The 24,501-nt window shown below is 40.2% G+C and overlaps 1 protein-coding gene across 1 annotated transcript in view; it reads left to right on the top strand.

The window, feature by feature from the left end:
• The window catches only part of GRIN2D (glutamate ionotropic receptor NMDA type subunit 2D), a 334,622-nt gene that overhangs the window by 121,301 nt on the left and 188,820 nt on the right, over window positions 1-24,501 (top strand). Inside the window, exon 4 of the mRNA XM_018552951.1 lies at window positions 14,508-14,719. Within this exon, the coding sequence (XP_018408453.1) occupies window positions 14,508-14,719 (212 nt within the window). The remainder of the gene's footprint in view (window positions 1-14,507; window positions 14,720-24,501) is intronic.

The following is a 24,501-nucleotide window of genomic DNA, read 5'->3' as shown; positions in this document are numbered from 1 at the left end:
ACAAACAAAGACCTTGATGGGTTGTTGAGAAACAGTTAGACAAATTCTTTCTTTAGACACTTTTATAAATGAGGAATGTAGGGAACCAGGAGGAGGCAATACATGATAGCAAATCATAGCTTTAACCACTTATATTACAAATTATGTCTCTAAATACATGTTACAGTCTACTGTAGAAAGACAAACGATAAGACATCTGTCCATCATTCAACTCACTAGGAATTGCTGCAATGTACCTTGTAATTTCATTTTTCTATGGAAAGTTAGCACTTGTATTTTTAGAAAATCAGTGTGTAATAGTAAGCCCATCTAGCTGCAATGCTCGTTATTGTCTGCTGTGTTGTTCTAACTGCCATGAACCAAGTGAAACAGAGAGAATTAGATCCTATTCTGACAGCGACTGGGCAAGAAGCAGAGTTTAATGGACAAATGGTATTCATCAGGGACCGGCTCATGGGGGTTTGGACTTAGTTGCCCCCAGACACAGCAGAACGATAGGATAGGAATACTGGCAGAAATGGCCAGGTGATTAGTGTGGAAACACAGGGTAGGCGGACGTACTGCAGAAAGAGATGCTTAGATGGGCCAGATTGTAAAAACTCTAAGGGCAGAGTTTGGCAAATGGAGCATACCAGGAGTTATTGTGCCCAGAAGCAAGGCAAACATGGGGTGTACCAGAAACAGTGCCAGCAGCCAAGAATGACAGTTGGAGCGACAGGCAGAGCATACCTGCAGTAGCAGTTGTGAGCTGCATGGATCAGGCGGAGGCATAGGGAGGCTCAGTAATGTAAGAGACACACCAATAGGCTTGGCATGATCATGTACATGGGTGTCTTTAGGGAGGTGGCTGAGTGACGCATCTGCACCTGCCTGGCCGTAGCTGTGACACTTGGGGTAAAACACAAAAATGAGCATGCCCACAAGTCATAAGAGACACGCTGCTGCAGCAGCAGGGAAGGTGAGTAACTCCTATAATAATCCCTATCCAGTCATAGGTGATGCTCAAATTGGACATGGCTTGGGCCAAGTAAGGCCATCCTGAGCCAGGGAGTTTCTTCAATTGGTTTACATAAAAAAAGTCTGGTTAGAACTCTTACAGGGCTATTCACAAAAGGGTGAAGAGTTTGGAGAAGGCAGTGAACAATCTAGGCCAAAATAGCTTATTTGGAAAAATTCTCCAATTCAGCTCTTTCCAGTTCAGCTATGTTATCCTAGATTGTTCACTTCTCCTGCCTTCTCCAAACTCTTCACCCTTTTGTGAATAGCTCTGTTAAAGTTTCTCCAAAGCCAAAACTTTTTTTAAATTATTTTGGATAGATTAGGATAGAGTAGGGAATAGTCAGATTAATTTTTTTGTGTGTTCTATTGGGCAGAATAATAGGGATGCACCAATACCGATACTAGTATCTGTATCGGTGCCTATACCGATTATTTGTACTCGCCCAAATGCTCCAGATGCCTATCTCGATACTGGAACTTCTGGTGCAAGGAACCTGGGCGGTGAGTCATTACACGCTGCCCGGCTTCCTGATTGGCCGGGAAGCCGGCTCCATGCTCCCTCATCACCAGGGAGCATGGAGCTGGCTTCCTGGCCAATCTGGAAGCTGGGGGTGGGTAATGACTCACCCCCAGCTTCCTGATTGGCCAGGAAGCTGGCTCCATGCTCCCTCATCACCAGGTGACAAGGGAGCATGGAGACGGCTTCCCGGCTAATTGGGAAGTCAGGCGGCAAGTCATTACATGCCGCCCAGCTTCTCGGCTAATCAGGAAGCCAGGTGGTGAGTCATTACACGCTGCTGGGCTTCCTTAATGGGACATTTTTGATATCAGTATTCAGTATTGACGAGTACAGAAAAAAATATCTGTACTCGTACTCAATACCGAAAAACTAGTATAGTTGCATCCCTACAGATTAATCTTCTGTCCTGCAGAAACAACAGGAAGTGGGAATAAAGCAGTCATGCACAGTTGTCAATGGAACAAATGTTCCCATTGGAAAGTTTCCCCTCTTGTCCTGTTCAGGTGACGACTCAAAATGTTGAATCTTTCCTAATCTTTAATCCCTGTAACAATAGCCATCAGGACAATGTCAACCTAACAAAGGTTTTACCCTTCCCCATTCTATCCAAAACTAAAAATGTGCATATACGTTAGATACACTTTAGGAAAGCACTTGTTTTTACCACCACCAACAAAATTAGAGAATAAATGATGTAATGTTTACTAGATCCCTGCTACCTAGTAAAAATTAACTAGGACACTGGCCACCCCACTCATACCAATGCAAAGGTTTCTATGGTTGTCCAGAGGGGCTCTTTCACCTGTGTAAATTTTGCAAGTTCAATTGTTTTTAATGACAGCTTATCAATACTAGCCACGTTAAATAAGTATGGTTGTAATTGACTCATAAAACTGATATGTTGTCTTTCTATAGAGCCCTTTCAGAGATATATATAAAGTAGTAGGCTTCTATGTGTTATTCATTGCTGCATTTATGTTTTTGAGTGTAAAATGTGAAGCCTTATTTTATAAACATCTGTATGTGCTCTTACAGCGCAAATCTTTATTAGGGACAGGGAACCCCTGGGCACACAGTATATTGACAATGAAGTTTAATAACATACAGAATGGGGATTTGAGCCTGTGTTTCATTATATTCAATGTGCCTTTCACACTGCTAAGCAGAGCAAAGGCTTATGAAAATTAATATTAGTCAAAATTGCATATGCTCTATATGTACATAAAAATGCCACCATAGGTGTTCTGTTATTGTTAGCAGTCTATAATAACAAATATGTTCACAGTGTGTCCACTATCAATAGATTTGTTCTTTATAGAATGCTAACTATAACACAAAACATTATAGTAGTATTTTTATTATGTTATTATTATTTGACCTGTGTGTCAATATCTTAAATTATATGTTCAAATGTGTTTAAATGAAAAACACATATAAGTCCATTTACCATCCATCATGAGTTATTTTTAACTAAAAAAAACAAATATGTTCAATTTACATACATAAATAATGCATATGTGTGGAATTGGTATCTTTATCTCCCATGAATCAGGATATCTCATCTACCAATGATTACCCTTTCTACTCTTCTCAATAGCCATATCATAGGACTTTAAAGTCAATGCCAGCTAGGGTTAGACTGTGGTTCAAGCAATGTAAGTATGTGTAGTAGTTTCAATTAACTGAATTACACATAAAAAACACTGCAAACATCAGTATAGTAGTGTAATACATGCATGTATGTGTATATCTATTAAATACTTTAGTGAACTGAAAAAATAAAAAATAAATTGTAAAAATGAGCAAATATGGGAACACAAATATCACAAATACCATAATATTCTGCAGTTACCCTATTGGTAGAATTATTCCCCCACAGATTTGATCATTGTATAGCAGCTTTTTTGTGGAAAACCAGACATCTGGCTTATTTGCCAAGAATAGACAGATAGACAGTGAGATAAGATGCCAAGCACAAAAAAGATACTTTTTAATTCTCCCTCCATTCATTAGTCCCCAGTCACAATATGGGGAGGTCGTTGTGGAGTGCTACGGGTGAATAGAAAGTCTTGGAAAAATTTAGTGCAAAATACATGATGTCTTCTAGTCAAGATACATCAGTTTATAACATTACATGACTTTGTCAATTTAAGAAGGAAATGTTGTACCATCCTGATCAGGCAAAGCTCCACCATGTCCTGGTATGGACATGATGAAAATTGCATAATTAGAGTTTATTATAAGTGAAAACCACATGCCAAAATGATGAGTAGATCCAGAGACTCATTGACTATTACCTGGACATAATGTAGTGGAAAAAAACAATTGTGTTTTCATGTATGAAACTATGACTTTAAATTTTACAAATATTCCATTATTACATGACTTTGCTTACACCATAATGCATTTTCTGTGTGTAATACTCACTGATGTAATGCCAAGCTAAATGGAGTTGACATTCATCCACAGACACTCTGAACTGCATGAGGCCTTGCGTCACATAATAGGTAATTAATTGCATCCAGGTCGGGAAAACACAGCTGTTTCACATGCTGTACTTTAGCTTTTTTCTTTGTTGTTATTTGTGACTATGTCAGAAGTTGAAAATTAGAAATGGTACAAAAAAAAAGGAATAGAAATCTTTAGAAATTCAATGTAAAAATATTGACCTGTAAAATATTAACACTTATTATTCATGGGTTGATAGTAATTTGGCTTGTTTTGTTGAAAATTATTTTTAGAGCAGCACGAGGGACATGGACATACAAGATTATAACATAAGCAGGACTGTTAGGATTTTATTTTTTTTCTGACCTTTAAGAAGAGTCCCTGTGTTACTGCAGGAGACATGTTTCAGTGTGAGCTATTTCTCTAGCTCTGTCATGACAGCCAGAATGCAGAGCTGCTGGTTCTTCTAAGAGAGTCAGCTCTGCTGTCTATGAGGCTTGTCAGTCAGCACACATTTGCCATTAGCAAGCGTGATGCAGCAGCTGGCGACTATAAATAGAACTTAAAACACACACTGTAACGTATACTGATTATTTGCTTAAATGTGGGGTAGTCCAAAGTTATCTTTTTATTTATTTAAATTTCAGTTTCAATATTTGTATTGAAATGTTTGTAGGTGAACATTAACAAGTAAAGGTATAACAGTCAGTACAAGTAGAAATTAACTGAGTATAATATCATGTATAGGTAACTGAGAAAGGTGTTTGGCGACTTAAAACCAAGGGCTCCCACAATTACAGTTTAGTCACAATGGGTACTAGAGGACAATATTTCTCAATCTGGACCCAGTAAAAGACCATGTATAGCTGATGGTAACTCACTGTAAATACCTAAAGCAAGGTTGGTTGATCATCATTAAAATAGGCTATGAATTAAGTCTAAAAAGAAAAAGAAAAAAAAAGAAAAGGATGTTACCATGGCTATATTAAAATACATTAAAAATAGGTTTGCAAAGGAGAGACCTTGTCCCTAAGATAAACAAGGTAAGTAGGTAAAGCATAAGCTAGACAAAAAGGCAAGGTTGTTGAATAGAACAACAGAATGTAGGTAAAGGTCAGAAATTCCAAAGAGGTAGTTTGCAGAATAATTTAACAATCTGTAGTAGTGGGTCTAGCTTGGGCAAATGGGTATCCCCCTGGAGGGAGCCCCCCATTATCATCATAAGGTGTGCATGGTATATATGGTAAGATCAAGGTCTGGGTGGTATAACTAAAGCCAAGGTTTCCAGATCCATAGTAAGCATTTGTGTTTATAAACCAGAAATTCTAGTGAGGCATTCATTAGACTTGATAGCGCCAACCCTTTGTTTATTGGGTATGAAATAAATTGTTTTTTTCCAACTGGAGGTGATAATCAGTTTGGTCACCAGTAGTATATAATGTATTAGGGAGTGCTGATACTCAGGATAACCCTGACACAATGCCATGCAAAAGTGCAGTCCAAGGGATTTTAGGAATATTTCTTTTACACAGTGTCTTTAATTGCCTAAAATAGTCTAAAAACCTAGGGCCAAAAGGAAGAAATTAACGGGCAGGTCCACCATATATGCAACATATCGCCTATGAGGTGGCGGCCTCTAGAGCAGATATCAGGGTGAGCCAGGTGCATATGTGCTATCCATGAAGGGACCATTATACTATCACATCATAACTTTATTGGCCACCTCCAAATTAATTACATTTAAGGAGTATTTTCCCAATCTTTTCCCAATCTTCTGCTGTCTTGGAAATTTAGAAATCCAATTCCCATTTCCTCACATAAGTATGGTGCAAGAAATGGGGGAGTTTGTTTAAATGTGAATACAGGACAGATATTATTTTTGGACCTGAAGAGCAGTGTAATAAGATGTGCTCAAAGCATGTCAGAGGTGGAGTTAATGACCTATCTCTAACTACAGCTCCCAGAAGGCTGATGCTCCACAGCTCCTTCCCACAGTGGTTGATATGGGGCGTAGTATTAAAGGAGAACTATGGGGTCAGGGCTTTTCCCTATAGTTCTCCTAAGGGCTTGTTCACACCAAGCGCGGAGCAGAGCAGGTGCAGACCGGATCAAAACTGCGTCCAATGTAATCCTATGGTATTTTGAGCTCCAGTTCACATCGCAGCGTGCAGATCCAGAGCAGGTAAAAAAAACTGCAGCAGGCCCTATTTTACCTGCTCTGGATCTGCAAACGCATCAAAAACACATTAAAAATGCATGCAAATGCCTGGAACGCACTGAAAGCCCATGTTAAACGAAAAAAAAAAAATTTAAACCATAAACGCGTCAAAAACGCATCTAAAAGACTAGCGTGCGTGTGCAGAAACCTGACCGGATCTGCTCTGCATTTGGTGTGCATTTTTTTAGTTTAACATGGGCTTTCAGTGCGTTTCAGGCATTTGCATGCATTTTGAATGTGTTTTGGATGCGTTTGCAGATCCAGAGCAGGTAAAATAGGGCCTGCTGCAGTTTTTTTACCTGCTCTGGATCTGCACGCTGCGATGTGAACTGGAGCTCAAAATACCATAGGAATACATTGGACGCAGTTTTGATCCGGTCTGCACCTGCTCTGCTCTGGATCTGCTCCGCGCTTGGTGTGAACTAGCCCTAAGGGTCGCAGGAGAATGCAAACTAGCATTCTCCCGTGACCCAAAGCTCTGTATACCGCGAGTTACAGCTCGCGGTATACAGAGACGTCGCAGCCGAAGTGGATCCCGACAATTCTGTCTGGATCCACCCAGCTGCGTGATTAACAGCTGGCTCCTATCTAGAGGCAGAGCCAGATGTGCCCGTCCCCTCCCCCATCCATTCCGCCAGTCAGCGCTGGTGGATCGGAGTGGGGAAAGGGGTGGGGGGAATCCCTGCAGAGTGCCGTGAGTGACAGTTACGGCTCTCTGCAGGGATAGATCAAGAAGCGAGCGAGCGCCGGTATGTGTTCGCTCACTTCCCGATCTACTGAGCCGACCTGTGACAGTTTCATGGTCACAGGTTGGCTCAGATTATGAGGCTTAGTGAAAAACACTCACCTCATAGTTCTCCTTTAAGCCTGTGACACACTACATGCGAAGCCGTGCAGAGCAAAGCAAAGCTGTCAGGCATGGAGCTTTGCATGTAGTGTGTGAGCTGAGCGTGGCCAGATGAAGGACTGCATTTTCAGCCAATTGGCTCCCGCGTAATAACCGAATAGCCTTCGCATCTTGAAGCGTGGGTTTATACGCGCGAGCCCATTGGCTGAAGATGAATTTTTTTATCTCAGCACGCTCAGCTATGCGTGCTCTTGCAAGCTGACGTGTCGGAGACAAAATGACATGACACACTGAGGGCTAGGACCCACCATAAAGAGTGCGTTCAGACTCTGGAACGCACTAGAACGAAACCTGGCCAGCTCACTGTGTTTTGGGGCGGGAGGGGGTGTAGCTGCGCATTGAAGTCAATGGTACCGCAGCCATGCGCCCCACTCACAGTGCAATCGCTGTCACCCGAATGCGTGACACATCAGTGCCTGTGTTCCGGTCCAGTGGGATCTGCAAAAAAGTAGCTGCCCCCACCCAGCCTGCACCCGAGGCGAGTGCCTCACTCGCCTCGCCCTTCCTACGGCCCTGCTTTCAGAACTCACAGCAGTCTTTGTCTGCATTTCACATTTTAAAGCCCTGTAAAAGGGGGGTCTCAAAGTTCTCCAAAATGCATTTTAGTGCTCCTACACATCGACATACAGATCAAGGCTAAGATGGGTCTTAGTGTTGATATGCTTCCTTCCATGTGGGCAGTTGGAATATGCCTTATACCTATGTCATCAAAATAACAGTATTTATTTTAAAGGTTTTTGGCTTTGCAATGCAGGAGTTGAATTAACAGGGGCAGAATAGATATCATGACTTGCAAAGTAGGTTAGTTTTTAAGGAACAGGGGAGTATTTTAACACACATTAAAAGGAGTTATTCACTACAGAGCCAACGGATTTAGCCGCATGTTCGTCTGCAGAAACTCTTTGGTTCGGTTTGGCTCTCAATAGCGCATACAACAGTAGAACTAAACAGCCAAGCCGAACGCACAAGCTTCGGCTTGGAAAACCTGAACAAACAGCCGGAGTGGGGAGAATGGTCCTCTGAAGCATGGGGTTTCTTTTAGACATGTGCACCATTTTGATTCAGATTTTGCGTTATTTCGTGATTCGGGTCCGAAGGTCAATTAGTTTTGGGATTCGAGCGAAATTCGTTACCGGTAGTCTGTATGAACGTTTGTTTCGTTTTCAATTTGTTGTATAGTTGCAGCAAAGTGACATTAAAAAAGCACCCTCGCAATGCCAAGGGCATGTGGCCTGGTATGGTGCAGCGAGGGGGGGTGCTCACTCACCCCACTTTCCTGCTCTGCCAGACCATGGATTAAGGGCCTGGAATGGGATTTTAGGGTGTTTTAGTTCTTTGGGTGTTGGGGTCCCCCTTAAAATTCCTTCCAAACCTAAAGTCTGGTATGACATTGTAGGGAAACCCCAAACTTTTTTTTTTTTTTACATCAGGGGTCTCCCCTACTATTCCTACCAGACCCAAAGGGTCTGGTATGAGTTGGTGAGGGAACCCCATGCTGTTTTTTTTTCTTTTTTGGTTTAGATAGTTTTCAATCTGCTTTACTGCCTCTGAGGGAGCGAAGCAGAATGACCGAGCTGAATGCTGAGCAGACCGTTTGGCAATTCACTCTTTGCTGTTTGCCCCCTTTGGGAAAAGGGGTGAAACAGCAGGGAATGAACTGCCAAACTTTTAGCTCAGCCGATCCAGCCGATCTTCCGTTTGGTTCAGTCGAACATGCTGAGGCTGTTCCACAGAACCGAAGAGAGGGGAGTCTGCAGTAAACAGCCGAACAAGGTTTTGGCTCACTTAACTTTGGCTCGGTTATTCATTCAGTTGCCTCCGGCAGCTTAGTGAAAAGCCCCCTAACAATGTATTTATAGTTGATATCTTATATACCGTATGTTAAACCAAAAATAAAAACTATGCATATACTGTTCAGGTTTAGAAAACTGAAATTGTTCCTCTTGTCTACACAAGCTGCAAATAAAAAAGGGAAGAAAAAACAAAACAAATCTAGTGTGATCTTAAACTGCAAGAGAATGCATAACTTTGTCAGCTTTATACATGCATGGGTCTATAATAAAAAGAATTCCAATTAGATTTCTAATCTAATGTCTTCTGTATTAGTGGCTGAGGTATACTACCTTATCTGCAGATATAAATATACCTAAATCCAGTTAAAGGAATGTCAATGAAGGTAGTAGCGGAAATGTGATTACTTTCCAGTCTGTGCTACGAAACCAATGACCCCTAAAATATTCATATCATTGAGTTACCTTCTAATGTCCTGTAGAGGTTAAAGACTCCTTCCCATTCCTCTCCAGAATCACAATCAAAAACTTGGTCAGCATGAAACAGTGGATATCCACACCAATTACCAGTCTAGAGCAAATATTTACCTTCACTGGCTGCACAGAGGGACTTCAATGCAGTCTGTAGCTATTTGTCTTGAAATATTGTTTTATGACTGTATTAGTAGGTAATAGGGAAAAGCTGCAGTAGGCCAGGAATTGAGTAGTTGCTGGATGGTATTTTTATTGATCTGAGCCATTTGATGGTTCAGAGGTTAACCGCATGACGTTCTAAGAAGCAAAGGAATATTTATTTCACAAGATTGTGCAATACATATGGAATCATCTCCACATTGTTGGTCAGGACCTTAGTAAAAAAATAATAATTGTCTAATAATGTCACATAAAGAAGAAAGAAGCTTTTGATGAGTTTAGCATTGAAGGATTTAATAGCAAAAATGACATTATAATAATTACTGCAAGTCCTTTAATGAGTTGCCAACAACCTGAAAGTGGATATCAGTGCTATTGAAACACAGTGCCAAAGATACTCTCCAATCAGATGTGGGCATCTCATGGGACATAGTTTCCTGCTCAGCGGTCATAATTTTATCCTAACATCTAGCTTGTGCAGCTGGCTGAACCATAGCATTGTAAAGGTGCTGTGCTTTAGCTTCTGACGTTTGCACCCTTAAACAATTTTTTAAAATAATTTTATAGTATGAATGCAACCTCAATATGTACAGACACCGGGAACTTTTTCACAGAACTATACTTATCCTACAAAAGTGCAATATATTCTATATTCACAGCAACCTACGCCACACAAAGGAATTGAGAGGGGAGGCTACACAGCACAAAATCATATATAAAGAAGCTAATTGTCTAAGCTAAGTGCCTAATTTTGTGGAAAATATATATATGTAGTATAGTGTAGACATGTGCATTGGCAAAACATTTGTTTTCTTTCCTGTCAGACTTCTTGTTTCTTCAGGATTTGTTGTTTTCGGATGCGTTAGATAATTCCAAACAAATTTTTGTTGCAGCAACGTCACAAAAATGTGTTTGTAATTATCTAACGCATCCGAAAACAACAAATCCTGAAGAAACAAAAAGTCTGACATGCAAGAAAACAAATGGCTTTTTAAAAAAACATTTGGTCCCTCCTAACATTCCTACCAGGCCTAAAGGGTCTAGTATTGTTTGGGAGGGGGAACTGTATGCTTTAAAAATATTGTTTTTCTTTTAAATAAATATTCATGTAATTTTATTGGTATCTATCTACCATTAGCTGCCTCATTTCCCACCCTCGGCTTATATTCGGGTCAATACTTTTTCCCAGTTTTTTGTTGTAAAATTAGGTACCTCGGCTTATATTCGGGACGGCTTATACTCGAGTATATACGGTATATCATTATAAAATGTCAGTTTTGCTGCAGCAGGTTCTATAAATCGTACAGATTTGCCACTTTACAGGCAGTTCAAGGGGACCCCCCAGGCACCATATTTAATGGAATTTTTCATTGGTATTGTTGCCATTTAAGTGATGTTAAAATCACTGCTCCTTTAAAAATTGTATTTTTTTAAAGTTTTTTTTATTGATTTCGGTCCACCAGGGCAGTACCCGGATCCCCATACACCTTTTATGGGCAATAACTTGCATATAAGTTATTGTTTTTGAAAGTTTTAACCCCATCGACTGGCATTGAGTTTGAACTTTTTGGATGTTCTAAAGTTTGAATTCGAAACAAACTCGGGCCTGTTCGGCTCATCCATAGATGACGCCACACATATCAATAGCACAGAGCACCAGGCCCTACATGTCTGAGGCTTAAATAACAAATGAACAGGAATCACCAGCACTCAGTGGAAAATATTCAAACAATAAAATCCATTTAATCCGACAAATCATCATACATGTTTCAATAATTGTAACCGACGTTTCGGGGCCACGCAGGGACCCTTCATCAGGGCACCACTGTAGCATTGTTGCTCAGTCCCCGTCCGTCGAAGCTCTGCCTCATCCAGCCAAAGCCCCGCCTCCAGCTCGGTAACCAAGCTGTGTGGGGAGGAGGAAGGGAGGAGCCTCCCTGTCCCTCACTTGCTCGTCACTGGTGCAGCATCGAGATCAAAAGGCATTTGCAATTGGTCCAAGCGATCCACAGAGCTCACGCCTCTAACACAGAGTAGAGGCTGTGACAGCTCATAATCAAAGCAAAATTCCAGCTAAAAAAATAAGAATGAATAACACATTAAATTATAAAATAACAAAACCAGCCTTTGATGAAATATTCAACCTCAGTCCAGCATGTGGCTGAAAGCAAAGAGCAGCTGGCTCCTTGTACTGCTACTTCCTCTCACATTCCAGCCTTGCTGTACAGGGACTGCAAGAGGCTAATACCAGGTCTGATTCAGTTACTTCCACTGCTTTCATTTAAACAATACATGTTTATATTAGTTTATTTAACTTGATAAATCAAGAATCAGCCATAGTAGACTTACAGGGAAGGTTAAATAATATATTTAATGATGTATTAATGATTACAGAGATGCAATAATTTGTGTTTTTTGTATCTGCCTAGAGTTTAGCTTAAAACGGTATATATGGCCAAAACATTGAGTTTTGGGTAGAGTAGAGAAGGGTTAAATATCCTGTCAGTGCCTGAGTCTTGATTAAGAGATTTCCTTTTACTTGCTGGAAACACAACAGGAAGTGAGAGGAAAGTTCTAAAAAGTGAGGTGAATTACGTTCTTATAGGGTTGACACCTGAACAGGTGTTCCCAATGGAAGATCTCCCCTCTGTTACTGTTCTAGTGACAACTGTAAAAATTTGGATTTCTCATCACTTTTTTCTCAGTGACAATGGTCAACAGGATAAATAGAGGGGTGAATACCCACACAGATAGCCATAAAAACTTGACAGGTCTTCTAATCCTTCCCTGCGCTATCCTAAACAAAACACATTTTTTATGGCTTCATATACACTATAAGGAAAGGATTCTACATGAAGAGAAATTAGTCCTTAGAGTGTCCTTAGATTAAGTACAGGATACCCAGAGACCTCCTGAAAGTACTGATCAATCTGCCAGTGAAAAAAATGTATTAAACTGACTTCCCACCCACCTCTGCTAAAATTGATTAATGCCATTTAATATGATATATACCACATGAAATGTACAAAACCGACCATTTTCACAGTTAGCACCATTATATTTGCTGACCTACTCATCCATTACTATTAAGAAGTTGGATAACAGTCAGACAGAGTGCAAGAGTCATTCTAGTAGACATAAATGCCAGTCCACTCATCTACAATAATTGCCAGCAAGATTCCTGGGCCCGAAGCCATATTTATTCAAAAACACAACAGACGCTGTAGTAAGCTACACTCAATAAACAATCCAAAAATAAATAATTTCATCTGTAAAGTTCACACTATTTTAATTTATGGTTGGCATGCATCATTCCTTCATATCCTATCAGAAAAGACCCCACACCCCTCCAGCCATAGTCACACCAGAGGAATCCACTCTGTGGAGAGGAAAGCAATCTTTCCAAATGCAAGTTCATATTCTCATTCCCAAGCCAGTTTACCAAGGCACTGTTAAAATTAACTTCAAAACAAGTGACAGACACCAATGGGCCCCTCTGCAAGACCAGTACTGGGGCTGCCAAATCAACTACTGGCCAAGTAAAAATACATATTTTCTATGTATTTATTAGCAGCTAGATGTAAGTTATCAATGTCCAGGTCTGTATGATAATGGTTCCTAGCACCCATCTACCCCGATCTAGTTTATTGGATCCCTAATACCCAAAGGGCCCATGTGCAACTGCACAGTCTGTTTAGAAGCCTGCAACAATTGTATGAACATTCTTTTAAAAATATAATATATAATATTTTGACAGGTAGTTAGGTTACACAGCAGAAGGCTTCCCCACTGCTGTGTAACCTAATTAGTGAGGCAAGAGCTGTCACAGCCTCTACTCTGTGTTAGAGGCGTGAGCTCTGTGAATGGTTTGGACCAATTGCAAAGCGCCATTGGTCCAAGCTGTCCAATCAAAAAAAGAAAAAAAACACTGAGGCAATCGATCTCAATGCCTCAGCAGCGACGAGCAAGTGAGGGACAGGCTCCTCCCTCCCTTCTTTACACCTGCTTGGGGACCGGGTTGGGGCGGGGCTCTGATGGCCTGGGGGTGAGGCTGGGGAATGCCTCACCTGGAACCAAAGATACTGCACGTCAGTGGTATTGATGCTCTTGGTGGAAGAGTAGCACTTTAAACCACCAAGAGTTTGGTACTTGTCAAGACCGGGACCTTAGCAACATCTGTTCCTACAGCACTGATCCAGGTGCATCACCTTGTACTGCCCTAAGGGAGAGCATTGTGTGTACAGTATATGCATTAACATCTTTAAAACTGACTGCGACGTTAGTGGACGTGACCGAACACTCCAAGAACCAAGAGAAATAAGACCTTTTGAAAGGACTTCTCTGTAGAATATCGCATATTGACTTTGCATTCTGAGGGTAGCATTCATCATTTCTGCCTTTCCTTTAATTTATGAGTTGTCTCCTGTCCAAATACAATAGAATTGGAAAGTAAAATAGTAAAATAAGAAAAATGAAAAGCTATTTACTTCTGTCAGCATTGTTAATAAGACTTTTTTGAAGAAAAAATATTCTTCAAAGGGCCTATTAAAAAAATTAAGTTTGTCCAGAGCTTGCCTGCTACTCGGGATTCCAAACAGTAAATTCTCCTTGTGGGCACACATGAAGATTTTTTTCCAATAAACAGACAACAGCATAAAACGAGACCTGCACATACCACTACTTTAGTTTTCAGTCACTGCTTATGCCCTGCACTTCCCTACAGCTTGGTGGTTGTCCACAGCACCATATGCCACAGTGCAATGTTGGATGCCCAAACAATATATCGCCAGGCCTGTGCAGTGTGTGGTAGGGTAGGGACTATGCTTATACACTGACTCTGAGAAAGTAATTATTTGCATAGAAAGTTAATGTGCAGATCCCATTTTATACCCCCTGACTCTAGCAACAGGTTCCAGATTTGCTGATTAAAAATGTAAAAAAAATGTAATCAAAGTAAAAGAATCAATAAAATGTGTGTTTTTATGGGCCTAGGTTGGAATCTGGGAACATGGTGAACTGAGGATGAAATATCCAGTGTGGTCTCGTTATGGAAAGTTCTTGCAGCCTGTGGATGATGATCAGCATTTAACTGTGGCGACGCTAGAAGAGCGACCATTTGTAATTGTTGAAGGCGTGGATCCTGCGACCGGAACCTGCATTAGAGACTCTGTGCCGTGCCGCAAGCAGCTGAACAAGACAGACAAGTACAGTATATATTTAACAAGTTTATCTAGCAATCAAACTGTTACATAACAAAGAGAGTACATGTAACAAATCAGTTACATCTAAACCAAAATCACATTGTTATAGAGTGGATAAAAACAATAAAATATAAAACTCTTTAACGGTCGAAATTTACACAGATATTTGCTTCTGACATGGGTTTGTGAAATATTTCTTAAGGATTTAAATTTTGAATTGTATCTCATACAGTGGCATACTATTTGGAAATGACTCAAATGATGGTGACAGATAATATGGAAACAGTGCTTGAAACAGTGCAAGCAGTGTGCATACATGTTGTGTTTGGTTTATTTGAGACAGTGATCACTTGATACTGCTCCAAATAAAGGGTTCATTTAAAATGATCAAACAATCAACCAAAACCTTTAATTTTTCTAAATAAGCTGTTTTGGCCTGGATTGTTCACTTCGCCTGTCTTCTCCAAACTCTTCACCCTTTTGTGAATAACCCTGTTAGTCTTCAAAACAATTGTGCCGTGAAGTCTTGCCAGTAACCACCATTCTCCTTATCGTCTCCAATTACACTCCCCAGATCTCCAGGGCTACCTTTATTCAGAATAAGCTATATGTGCTTTATATCAACAAGATAGCATCCTTTCCAAATAGGTTAAAATCTATTGCTTTTTATAATGCTTAGTAATGCCATATTATCAGTGGTTGTAGCAGTTTGATTCTTAAGCTGGCCATACACCTATAGCTTATCTGCAGGTTTTCTATGGTCAGATGGAAAAAGTGCAACAGACTCCTCCATCTATGCTAAACTGTGTGGATGGAGGAATCTCCCACTGGGCCAAGCTTCAGTATCTTGCTAGTTGGCCCCGCTGGCTGTCAAAATACCTGAACAATCTGATTGGATGCAGGCATTGTTCAGGTATTTTGAGAGCCAGCAGGGCTGACTAGCAAGATACTGAAGCTTGGCACAGTGGGAGATTCCTCCATCCACACAGTTTAGCGTAGATGGAGGAATCTTTTGCACTTTTTCCATCTGACCATAGAAAATCTGCAGGTAAGCTATAGGTGTATGGCCAGCTTTAAGGAAACAGAATGCATGTGGAAAGAGCGATGGGTATATTATTGCCATTTAGTCCTAGTAGAAATTTTAGAGGTTGGTGATGTGCAGCATGCAATGTTCTATGCTGTTGGCTCAGGGAGTCTCTTTTGCTCTTCTGATGAAAAAATAGCTTGTTGTCCTAGTTAGAAGAGGTTATTCTGTTTTCACGTGGATAATCATATAATACACGATGAATACAAAGAGGGATTCCAAACATACACAGTAGTAAGCTATCACCTGGGCAGACTGATATCTTACCTTACATAATTACTTTAATATAACAATATTTTTCATTTATATTAGGTATTAATTATAATTTTATTAATACATTTAAATTGCTCCAACAGTGTTTAGTGCCGACAAAACGGCAGGAAAATGTCACTTTCGGCATTTAGCCGAAAGTGCCATTTTCGGCCGGCGCCCCAACTTCACTTTTCGCCCGTGGCCTGCGCCCCTGCTGCCCCCCCGGTTGTTACGCCACTGATTGTGTGCCTAGTTCAAGAGCAGAAGTTAAAGAATATCCAAACCACCTTAGAATATATTATATATTGCAGATTACTGGTCCTTAGATGTGGTGACTGCATTCGTTTTCTTTTATTCAGGCTAAGTACAGATAATACCTGTTGACCTTGCCAGAAATGCAATGTCCTTCACACTTTCTATGAGTTGAACATCTTTTTTCTGTAAACTATGAATCCTCCCACACACATCCACTTAATGAAAATGAAGATAGGAAGACATTTTTTTCAAGTTCAGCTTGGGTGACAACCATTGCACCAGTCGTAGATACAGCAAAGTTAGTGAGCATATTCACCGAGGAACATGAGGTGGTTTTTGCAGGATTGCAGGCGAGCCCTAAAAAAAAGAGAACTAATGCAGCCACCATATCTAAGGGCTGTGGAGCTGCAGTATGTTATATTTTTTTTTTGAGTTTACATATGCTGTAACTTCAGTTACCTCATTTAAAAAAATGCTTGCACTGCAATACTCACCTTCAATCTGACCCTGTCCCCTAAAGAATGTTAGTTCCTTAAGCTGATGACACTCGTCTGCTGGAGAAGTAGTATTTTTCCTGGTATGTCTGCAATGGTAGACTACATATATTATAATTTCAGAGAAAGTGTGGGCCAACTTCCTTTTGGCCTACTCCCATGAACCAAAGTGACTGAACCCCCCAGCCCCAGAGCCTCTTGCCAAAATATTGTTTTTTCCTGGCCGTGCCTGTACTTTTTATGTCTATAGACTTCTATGGGGCTGAATACTGACAATCTACTGTATAAGAAGATGGCTCCACAAAATGCAATTGTGGTTGACTACACAGGTATGGCCAGAAGAAAGAATATTTCATCCAGAGGTTTAAAAGGTTATACAGTTCCAGTGGCTGCCCGTTTCTGGTAAATTTGTACCTTGGACAAGTGAAGGGGTTTGCTTTAAGTCGGAGCTAGGCCAAAATAATAACTATACCTTCTCTGAGAGTACAGTTATCCTTTAAGTGATGGCTGATTTAATCAATGTGATAATCTAAAATAGAACTAAATATCTAAAGTATATTCAAAGTAGTAATATTAATTTAAATCCATGTTTGAACCACAAATTTCAATTATTTTATTTATTTTTGTCTAAAACAGGAGTAGGATTTGAGAACAGATTAGCAGATAAAACAACACTCTGGTTCAGCACTAACAACACAGTAATAATTAAATGAAGTGGACCATAGGAGATCTATTCATCTGTATTTATCTTGAATCTTGTATAACTAAAATGAAGACTAAACTACTAGTTCCTGCCCTGGAAAATACAAGCAATACATTTTTATCATAAATACAGTATATGTATATATACATTGCAGATTGGTCCTGATGTCAATGGGTAAAAATATATCTTTTTAATGGTACTCCAAGAGAGACCAAGAGAGAATAAAGTAGGGCCAGGACTAGCAATCTAAAAGAGGTGAAGGAAGTAAAATAGGTTGTATCTGAATTCAGTTTGGAACACATTTCAGATGCATTCAAATTGACTCGTATGGAGGAATAAAAGCAAGGCTTAGCAATACAGGGCAAAAGCAAGTGAGTATTATCAAATAATTCAAAGTTTTAACAGGTTATACAACTGAATTGTAACAGGTGATATTCAGAGTTGGGGAGATTTGATTGATCTAAGGTTTTGAAAATCACCTTTTGATTTTAGCTGGATTCAATAAAAAAAAAATGGTCACATACGAACTTTTCATGATGTTGTGATCATGTTAAAACTTTGAATTGTTTGATAATACTCACTTGCATTTATTGGAGCTTGTGCCCTGTATTGCTAAGCCTTGCTTTCATTCCTCCAGACGAGTCAATTTGAATGCATCTGAAATGTGTTTCAAACTGAATTCAGATACAACCTATTTGACTTCCTTCACTTCTTTTAGATTTCTAGTACTGGCCTTACTTAAATATCTTTGCAAGCCTCTAAGATATTAAGCATGTTTCTCAGTCTGATTGTCAGAGAAAGCAGTTAAATACACTGGTGAAATAAATTGGAGCTGTTTTACCTGCCAAGGATTTGTATTTCTCACCATCCACTCCTAAGATTTACACTGCTGTACCACACAGCACAGCCCTGCCTAGCAGAGGAGGGGACCTGATCTTTCTCTGCTGCCATTTAATTTCTACTTACGGGTCTCCTACCCACCCTGTGATGGACATTGAAATCAGTAGCAGCACACTGATACTTAGTCAAATTCAGGTACACTAATTAAATTGTAGAAAATATATTTAATGATGTATTAATGATTATAGCGCTGCATTGATTTGTGCCTTTTATATCTGCCTTTAAGGCAGCTATATAAAGGATGGGTGAGTAGGTTCATGTTTCCAAGATGTAAGTCTTTTGGAAGCAACTGAGTAGCTGAGAAAACTATAAGGAACAGGCACACAAAGGAACACCTGTTGCAATAGTATTGTAAATATTAGCCCTATTGCTACATTGATGCAGGGCTATTACAAGTCTATTGCCATGGAGACAATACTATGATGTAAGAGGGATCTGTCATGGCACTGTTGCCATGGCGTAAAGGGATACATATGTGTCAATAACTATAAAGATAGGGATATATGTGCACTACAGCCAAGGCAATGGAGGGGAATGTTCAATTTCTATGGTGATTGAAGGATGAGCCAACCTTGCTTTCCTTGTGATGGGGAGGGGTGACTTGAGTATGCTCATTGTATTTTGATTGCCAGCCACTAGGAGCTGTAAGTTGCAGTGCTCAGTGTCTTGGATTCCCAGGTAGACTATCATGTAGCCTTAGGGTTGGGAACGCATTTTTTAAAATGGGGACAAAAATCATGATTGTCTCCCTAATATGAACCCCGATTAGGAGATGAAGGGTCTTTGCCACTATATACCCCACGCTATTCATTGGTTCCTTTGGGTCACTGGGCCTTTCAAGTCTGTGTGCAAAAGCTAAACGTTCACAGGCAGTCCACTCTCTGTTATCATGGTTAGTAATATTAACTGTTATATCAAGCATATTTTTTTTAATAGAATTGAATATTAGACATGGAATTCAGACCATACACATCATTTACTTTAATTATGAATTTTGTCTTCCAGTCATCTGTCTTAATTTTGAGCATCTCCTTTGTTTTCATTTATGCTGGAGGGCCTGTTCCACTCTAGGATCATTAAGCACTGAAGATATTAGAAATGCAGAACTTACAATTTATGGAGGAGCCTTTCTTACACACAAACTTTAGTCAGTGGGGCAAGGAAATGGTTTAAATGGCAATATTACTGACATGTTAGCAAAATACATAAATGTAAGCAAAGATGATTCAGCCTTGTAAAATCTGATGTTTAAATGGAGCCAATATCATTATTAACAATTCTTCATATCTACAATTACCCGGATCAATTATATCACATCAGTGGATTTTTTCTTCATTCTTAAAAAAATGTATAAGAAAAATGTCAAGATATCCACTGTGAGAACATTTACAGATATTGCATATGTAATTACATAGTTAGTCAGGTTGAAAAAAAGACACATGTCCATCAAGTTCAACCTATAGAGATATGGAAAAAAAAGCCTAAACTCAACACTATGCCCACAGTTACCCACTGTTGATCCAGAGGAAGGAAAAAAAAACCTATAAAGCATGGTTCAATTTTCTCCAACAGGGAAAAAAATTCCTTCATGATCCCATAAGGCAATCGGATATTCCCTGGATCAACAATCTCTGATGCTTAATATACCTATAAGAACTCAATATCCAGTAATATTCTGTGCATTTAGGAATATATTTTTTAATACTTCTGAGAACTATTTTAGATCCAGATCCGGCTCACTTAAAGTGACATTAAAGTCATATGTTTTTTAAATTATTTTGAATGCTGATTAAATCACTTACAATAGAAGCTCCTGCATGCGTGGCTGTGGTGCCATTGATTTTAATGCATCGCCATGCCCCCTCCCGCCCCAGAATAAAGGGAGCCGGCCATAATGTGATACAGTGCATTCATAGTTACATTGTATTTGAGGTTGAATAAAGACATAAGTCCATCAAGTCCAACCTATTGTGTAGGCATTTATGTTTGAGCAGGTGTGTCCGTGTGTATTAGTCCATGTGGGATTTAGCTCTTAGGCATACCTGTACCCCTGTATGTTATGGTCTCCAAGGAACTCGTCCAGGAGTTTCCTGAATGATTCCACACTCTTAGCTCAGATCACTTCCTGCGGCAGCGAGTTCCAGACCTTAAACGCTCTAACTGTTGGAATTTTTGGTTGTGCCCTCTGGTCTTTGTTACGGAGCTAACCGTAAACAGTTTGTTAATAGTGTTGCTGTCACCCTTAAATAGTTTATACATAAAGATTATGTCCCCCCTTAGTCTCCTAACCTCCAAAGAGAACATATTTAATTTTAACAACCTTGTTTCATAGTTCAGGTCTTCGAACCCCTTAACAAGTTTGGTTGCCCTCCTCTGGACTTTTTCCAGCTCAAGGACATCCTTTCTGAGTATTGGTGACCATAACTGGACCGCATACTCCAGATGTGGCCGAACCAGTGATCTATAAAGTGGCAAAATTATAGACTTGTCCCTGCAATACATTCCCTTCTTAGTGCAAGACAGGACTTTGCTTGCTTTGTTTAGAGCAGTCTGGCACTGCAAGCTATTCTTCAGTCTGCGGTCTATAATATCCCCAAATCCTTCTCCATTTCCAACTTCCCTAGTGGCAAGCCCATAAGTGTATAGTCCATTTGCCTATTTTTAACTCCAATGTGCAGATCTCTACTTACCTCTTCGTAAAAGGTCAGCAGGTTGGTCTGGCAAGAACGATCCTTCCTAAATGTCAGTTATTATGCCATGATCCCGGATGAATTCCACTAAGTAATCCTTAATAATTCCCTCTAATAGTTTACATACTATGCATGTCAGACTAACTGCTAACAGACCACATTAGCCCTTCACCAGTCACTTGCCACTCTACCAGCCATTACGGGTTCCTTAAAAATGAGGAACAATGGTCTCGTTATCTCCTTGCTCAGTTCCTTGAGTACCTTGGGATGTAGATTATCAGGTCCTAATGCTTTATTTGCATTTAGTAGTTTAAGCCTATGTTGTATCCCAGTTTCCATCAACCACTCAGGTGTTAAATTGTGTGTTTTTTCATGTACATTAAACCCGCCTGTTTCCTCGGTGAATACCGACGAGAAGAAAGTATTTAGCGCCTCCGCCCTCTCCCTATCGTTTGTGAGTAACGACCCATTTATGTCCTTTATTGGGACTATCTGTTCCTTTCTCCCCTTTTTACTGTTTATGTACTGATAAAAAATGTTGGGGTTATTTTTACTAACTTCGGCGATATGTTTCTCACATTCAATTTTAGCTGCCCGCACTGCCAGTTTTTTATCTTTTATTAAATTATTTGTAGTTTTGGAATGCCAATACTGTCTCCTCCATTTTATACTTACAAAATGCTACTTTTTTTTCCTTAATGTGTTGTTTTACCATTTTATTTAGCCATATTGGCTTTGTTTTTGATCTTTTACTTTTGTTACCCAGCGGTATACACCTGGTAATAGCATTTTTTTATTTGTTCTTGAAACAGTCCCACTTTTGGTCAAAGTTTAGTTTATCAAATAAGTTTTCCCATTCGATTTCACCCACTATGTTGCATAGTTTATCAAAGTTTGCCTTCCTGAAGTTTAGGCTTCTCGTCCGCCCAACACCCTTCCCTTTCTTGCACCCAATATTGAAAGCAATCACCTTGTGATCACTATTGCCCAGTGCCTCCCCGATTACAATATCCTCAATTAATTCTGTATTATTGCTGATTATCAGATCTAAAATGGCATTTTCCCTAGTCGGGACCTCAACCATCTGATCCATGAAATTGTCTCGCAACATATTGAGATACCGGGCAGCCTTTGCCGATTGGGAAGTTCCATTAGCCCAGTTTATGCTTGGGTAATTGAAGTCTCCCATTACCACAACATTACCTTGTTTCCCCGCTATTTTTATTTGGGATTGTAGGTGGGCCTCCTCCTCTTCCCCTATATTTGGAGGTTTATAACAGACACCCACAATACGTTTACGGTTAGTGTTCTTTCTATCTAGTTCTAGCCATAATGATTCCACATCATCCCCACCAGCTGATGCAATATTGTCACGGATGTGCATAATGAGGTTATTTGTAGCATATATACATACCCACCCCCTTTTTGCCAGCCTGTCCCACCTGAACAGGTTGTACCCTTCTATGTTAGTAGCCCAATCATGTGTGCTGTCTAACCATGTTTCTGCTATTCCTACTACATCGTAGTCCTCCTCGAGTAACATAACTTCAAGGTCTGTTATTTTATTTTATTTGCTAGACTTCTAGTGTTGGTGAACATACATTTAATTTTTGTACATTTACTGGTTAAACGTTTGTTTCCCTCTTGCTCCCCACTACTAATTTTAATTGTACCTGTTACGGTTGGTCCATTCCTACTTGGATCACCTTGGGCAATTAGATTTGCTTTATTGACTACATTTAGTATGCTCTCTATATTCACTTTATTTACTACTTTTACTATGTTTACTATGTTGACTGGAGTGAGCCCACTATCTAATCCTGTATTTGTTCCTTCTGTGTTATCTTTCCTGAGCGGTCGTTTAATATTTAATTTTTTGGTTTTTATTTTACCCTCACCCCCCATTAACTAGTTTAAAAGCTCCTCCAGTCTTTTAGCCATTTTTCCCCCCAGAAATGCTGCACCTTCCCCATTAAGGTGCAGCCCGTCTCGACTGAAGAGCTGGTAACCAACTGAGAAGTCGGCCCAGTTCTCCAGGAAACCAAAGCCCTCATTCTGACACCAGTTCCGGAGCCACTTGTTAAGTTCCCTCAACTCGCGCTGTCTGTCCGGAGTGGCTCTTGGCACTGGCAGTACCTCAGAGAATACCACCGTGTAGGTCCTATCCTTCAGCCTAGCACCTAATTCTCTGAACTCCTTTTTTACGACACTCCATTTACCTCATATTTTGTCATTGGTGCCGATGAGCACCATGACAACTGGGTTGTGCCCAACCCCATCTAGCAACCTGTCAATTCGTTCCGCAAATTGCCGCCGGTAAGCAGCACACTCTTCGAGGCTCACGGTCCCAATGACAGATTACCCTGTTGGTTCGCTTGATGATGGAATCTCCCACCACTGGGATCTGCCTCTCCTGATCCTCCATCCGGCTCCCCTACTCGCCAGAGCAATCACTCCCCCCCCGGATAGAGGAGGCGTCCTGCTCCAGCAGGGTCAGCCCTGAACTAATATCCCCAACATCACGCAACCTGGCATATTTGTTGGGGTTAACCAGTTCAAGGCTGACCTCTCTCCCACTCTTCCCTTTACCCCGTCTTCTAACAGTGACCCAGCTTCCCACCTCAGGATCCTACTCCTCCGCACCCCCGCCTCATCTAAGCCTCCTTCCACCACAGCCTGGTGCGTTATGTCCAGACTCCTTTCCATGTTGGCTATGCTCCTCAGTGTTGCCAGTTTTTTGCTTAGATCCAGAATCTGGGCTTCCAAACAAACAACTCGCTCACATCAACAAGTGTATTCCCCCTCGAACCCCTGTTCAAGGAACGCATACATTGCGCATGATCTGCACCAGGTTGCATACCCACTCATGGAAGACATTTTCCCCTTTTATTTATATTATTTTTGTTTTTATTCTATTTTTCTGTCAAATAACTGCCCTGGGGATATTTTAATTTACAGAAGTCCTTAATTTAATTTAAATTTCCCTGTGGTTAATTTACTTTAATTTAGTTTCACTACAACCCTGGGGTTGATTTACTTTAATTTAGTTTCACTACAACCCTGGGGGTAAGTAATTATGTGCAGCCCTGTGGTTAATTACTCTTTGGCCCGACGGTTTATTACTCTAATGCTCTGTGGGTTGATTCCGCTACTGCCCTGGGTTTTACTTAACTACCACTATAGCCCTAGGGATATATTTAATTACACTAGGGCCCTTATGGTTATTTTATTGAAACCCTTGAGTTCTTTCAATTTTATTTTATTTAACCTTGGTATTAATTTAATTTAATTTCACTCTGGCCCTGGGGTTGATTACGCTTAATTACGCTATGACCCTGGGGTTGCTTAGTTTGCTGTCCTGGGGTTAAGGTAAATTAAGTTACACTAAAGCCCTGGGGTTAAATTAA

Source organism: Nanorana parkeri, unplaced genomic scaffold (assembly GCF_000935625.1).
Source record: "Nanorana parkeri isolate BGI_ZX_2015 unplaced genomic scaffold, ASM93562v1 scaffold103, whole genome shotgun sequence".
Classification (NCBI taxonomy): domain Eukaryota; kingdom Metazoa; phylum Chordata; class Amphibia; order Anura; family Dicroglossidae; genus Nanorana; species Nanorana parkeri.
The sequence above is the reverse complement of the archived record's forward strand: the minus strand, read 5'-3'. Positions and strand labels throughout refer to the sequence as shown.